Here is a 4,606-nt window from a genome sequence, read left to right as displayed (position 1 = left end):
CTAGCTAGCTAGAAAGCTTCTCTCTCTCCCCTAATGATGAAGATGTTATAACTATAGATGATTGAATCATGCAGCCGGAGCGTAATCATAGACTACATCGTCGTCATCATCACCTTCGTTCTTGAAAGATGCAAATGCATTGTCTCCATTGTGATAGAGAATCAAGTCAAATACGATTGACGACATCTTCTTTCTTCACTCTACTTAGTGAATTTTTTTTGTAAAGAAGCCTAAAGAAATACAACTTGATTTGATTAAATATTGAGATGGTTACTTGTATGTATTTATTGATGGTAAAAGGCAAATAAAATTGCGAGTGGCAAACTCGCTGAAACTGAGTCAGGGCATGTGACTCGCTGCTTATCAGTGTGTGCCAGACACAAGTGGAGTGTGAGTAAACTGAGTAAGCCACCTATTTTGCGCCCTGACACATCCTTCACTTTTTGTACATATATTGGTCCACCTCTTGTTAACACGAGTTTATTACACGATTTGTTAACATTTCTCATTAGATTATATGACTTAAATTTTTCTTAACGGAATAATAAACTTTATTCAAGTAAAGAGGAAGAAACATAAAGTTTGTTTTTGCTTTTGGATTTTAGTATGAAATATATTATAGGGTATTGATTCCCTTAACCAATAGCAACATCATGGCATCATGCATTGCATGGAACCTTGAGGGACAGAAAGAAAGATTTATGATCTGATGTCTAGATTTGGTTTGAGTTTATCTTCATTTCAACATTATTATGATCATTATTTGTTTTTTCTTGGATCAACATTACAAATTTACAATAGTTTCTCTATAAGAGATATGTTCTAGATTTGTTTGGTTTTATCTTTCATTTCAACATTTTTATGGTAAAAAATTGTTTTCTCTTTGGAACACCATTTCAATACTTTTTTTTTTTTTTTAAACATTGGGGTTTTTCGAAAGTAGAGAAATACTCAATAAACGGCCCATGTTAGGCCCATAATCGGCTCAAAAGATGATTGTGAATCGATGGTAGAAGAGACGAGAGACTTATAAATTATAAAACATTGTATTTGTAGTTTGTCATATCTCATATGAGTCTTGAGCTGTCTAAATGATGTTCTTTCTTTGATCGTGACGTGGCAGCAATTAATTGGTTCTTGGGCCCTTTTGTGTAAGCCAACAACAACGACTATTAGTTAATAAATATTTTCACGAACGATTGTTGTATGTATCATTTCGATCTTCTTAGAAGATATTTGTAACAAAAATGTCGTATGCAACTTAAGATGAAATGGATAATAGCTAGGCCCACCAAATAGAAATGGATTGGTCTGATAAAATCTTCATAAAATCTTCAACAACAAAAATATTTGATATGGTCTGATTTAAATAAATATCTTGAAGCTGTCAAAAATATATATATATCTTAAAAAGAGAATGGCTTATAGAGAAGAGGCTTTTGCAAAAATGCCATTTTTCTAATGCCACTTTTCAAAAATACCCATTTTTTAAAACCTTATAAAAAATGCTCTTAAAAATATAAGATTTACCCAAATATGTATGTAATATTATTAAAACATACACAAACTACATTTCTATGTATCTAAAATCTTATAAATACTTTATAAATACCTTATAAATGCATTTTAAATACTTTTAAAAACCTTTAAAATATCTTGTAAAACCTTTGAAAAATCTTAAAAATCCTTTAAAATAACTTGTAAAACCTTTAAAAACACCTTATAAAAGCTTATAAATACTTGGATCGAGTCTTCAAGTAGTAGTTACAATCCATAAGTACCTTATAAACCTAATAAAACTTTATAAAAATTTCAGATTTAAAAAGGAGCATTTTTGAAAATGTACATCTAAAAGGGGCATTTTTGAAAAGGGGCACACCAAAAGGGTATTTTTAACAATTTCTCTATAGAGAAAAAAAAAAATTACAAACGAATTCGGAATTTAAAACACTGTACATGCAACCAAGAAATGTGGTCCTGCATCTTTATAAAATTTCAAGACAAATTATCGACTAGACTAGGCGTATACTATATATCAATATTAAATGTATTCTTTTTTTTTTTTTTTTTGTGAAACTTTACTTAATATAAATAAACTCAAACTCCCAAAACAGAGGAGGAAGAACAAGATAACAGTGCTGACTTAGCAAGCAAATCAGCCTGAGAGTTTTCAATACGAGGAATAAAATGAAATGAAACAGAGAGAAAGTTGGCCTTGAGAAGCTTGATGTCTTCCATAATGCCGTCAATCTCGTTAGCATAAATATTGTGAATTATAGAATTATTTTAATACATAAATATTGTGAATTATAGAATTATTTTAATCTTTATAACTATTATATGAATTAAACTAAAAGAGAAAAGGCGTATTTGAAGGATGGGGGAGGGTCACATGGAGTAGCACATGGAAATTGGGTACGAAAAAGATACGATAAGCGAGAGACACGTTACGCAGTTATTGATGATCCCCAAATGCTCCAAAAAACTACTCCATATTTTATTTTATTTGGGTGTAAAATTATATCTCTACACTTGAAAATCATATCGTATGTATAAAAGACTCTTTATTCTTAGTTCTCTCACGAGACATGCTTTACTCTTTCATCACTCCAATCCCAAATCTAACCTGTTTAATTAAATTGTTTAGCCTAGTTAACTTCAGAGTAGTACTAATCAGTAATCAAGTATACGATCAGTACTCGCATCATACGGTACCCGAATTAAATGAGATAATGGTACATAATACACTATAAATGTTGTAATAGAATTTTGTCTACTTACGTTTGTAGTTCATGAGTGGAACTACGGTATTTGTAATGTTATTCGGAAGATAAATTACCGACGAAATAACCAAAATGCATCTGTTATTGGATTGCAAATTACGTATAGAGAGCACGGTGAAAATGCGTTATAAAACATGAAAAATGTAAATCTATACACAAATAGTAGAGAATCAGTATTTGAAAGTATGATAATCCAGTTCAAGACTTTGTGTTCATTTGCATGCAATAGATCTCAACGTCGATAATTTGAATTTCGGTTATTAACAATAGAAAATAGATTTTCTAACATATAACACGATATAGTACAAGGACTAAATTTATATACTTCTTACAATTTTCAGTCCACGTGCTTCCATTTAAATTAAAATTCAGTTATTATGTTTTATACAGTTTCATAAATCTTTTATAATTTTAATATATTATTAAATGAAGCAAATAAACTCGATTAAATAAATTTGAAACGTTCCAAAGTGACATATCCTGTAAAGTTAATTTTTTTTTTTTAAAACGTGAAATCTCTTCTTTTTTCACTTTTTTTCTTTCTTTGGTTGCTCTTTTAACTTTTGGGTTTGCTGTTCTTAGAATTTTGCTAAATGCGTTCAAATTAGCTGTCCCTCTTGGCATCTTAGATTTAGATTGATCTATTATTTATTCATATCGATATTTTTTTTTTTGCTAACAATCAATTTTTTTTGGTGTTATAAAGAAAGGATTAAATTTTGATGTTACCAGATGGGAATTGATTCACATTATTAGAAACACATGCATTTCGTTAGATCACTATCGTGACTTTCTAATTTAAATAAATTTTCCCCACATGTTATGTAACATGATGAGTATGGGATCCCATCTCCATACACCATACATTAGAAACCAAAGGTTAAGACACATAATAGTTATACATTTTTCTTGCAATTCACATAAGTGTATAGTTTATGACGCAGGTAAAACTCTACAGTATAAGGATTATGATTACAATGATCTCAAATCAGATTACATAATTTCATAAATATTGATTAGGATACGATATTACGTTTTTCTGCGTCGATTTGATATGTTGTGTTTAATGCATTAGTTGTGTTTCCCTCTTGTTAGAACTTAAGCTTTCAAATTCAATAATCATTAACCAACTTGTGAAATATAAACCCCACATTTCGCGTATACTAATGATTTATTAAATTTTTTTTTTTTTCATTTTGAAAATACTACTATAGTTTGGTCTTTTCGGTTCCACCGCCGACGGTGATAGAAGAGTTAATGACTCATGAATAACACAAATGAAAATCCAAAATAGACACATTCCTTAAATTGTAATTGGATTAAATTTTTTTTTTTTTACATAAGACCCAATATAACGACCAGCTTAACACACGCCATTAACAACAGATCAGAGCAAAGAGAAGACTCTTCTTCATCATCATTCATCACACACACACAAAAAGTAACTTATTTTTCCTCTCCCTCTCTCTCATACACACAAAAATGGCGGAGCTTGAGAACCCAAGTGTAATGTCGAAGCTAATAGCATTCTTATCTTCATTGCTAGAGCGAGTTGCTGAGTCAAACGATCTGACCAGGCGAGTCACGACTCAGTCACAGAGAGTTTCGGTGTTCCATGGATTGAGTCGACCAACCATAACGATTCAGAGCTATCTACAGAGGATCTTCAAATACGCAAATTGTAGTCCTTCTTGCTTCGTCGTGGCTTACGTTTATCTCGACCGTTTCACTCACAGACAACCTTCACTTCCCATCAAGTCCTTTAATGTCCATCGTCTTCTCATCACCAGTGTTATGGTCGCTGCTAAATTCCTCGATGATCT

At 31.1% G+C, this 4,606-nt stretch overlaps 1 protein-coding gene across 1 annotated transcript; it reads left to right on the top strand.

Moving 5' to 3' along the window:
• Positions 1-4,265: 4,265 nt before the first annotated feature.
• On the top strand, positions 4,266-4,580 carry LOC9298368 (cyclin-U4-1; the record flags this gene model as incomplete). The annotated part of the gene is made up of 1 exon (XM_002862245.2): positions 4,266-4,580. A coding segment is annotated over exon 1 (315 nt), but the record flags the coding sequence as incomplete, so codon positions are not given.
• Between the last annotated feature and the right edge of the window lie 26 nt (positions 4,581-4,606).

Source organism: Arabidopsis lyrata, assembly GCF_000004255.2.
Source record: "Arabidopsis lyrata subsp. lyrata unplaced genomic scaffold ARALYscaffold_766, whole genome shotgun sequence".
In the NCBI taxonomy this organism is placed as follows: domain Eukaryota; kingdom Viridiplantae; phylum Streptophyta; class Magnoliopsida; order Brassicales; family Brassicaceae; genus Arabidopsis; species Arabidopsis lyrata.
The sequence above is the reverse complement of the archived record's forward strand: the minus strand, read 5'-3'. Positions and strand labels throughout refer to the sequence as shown.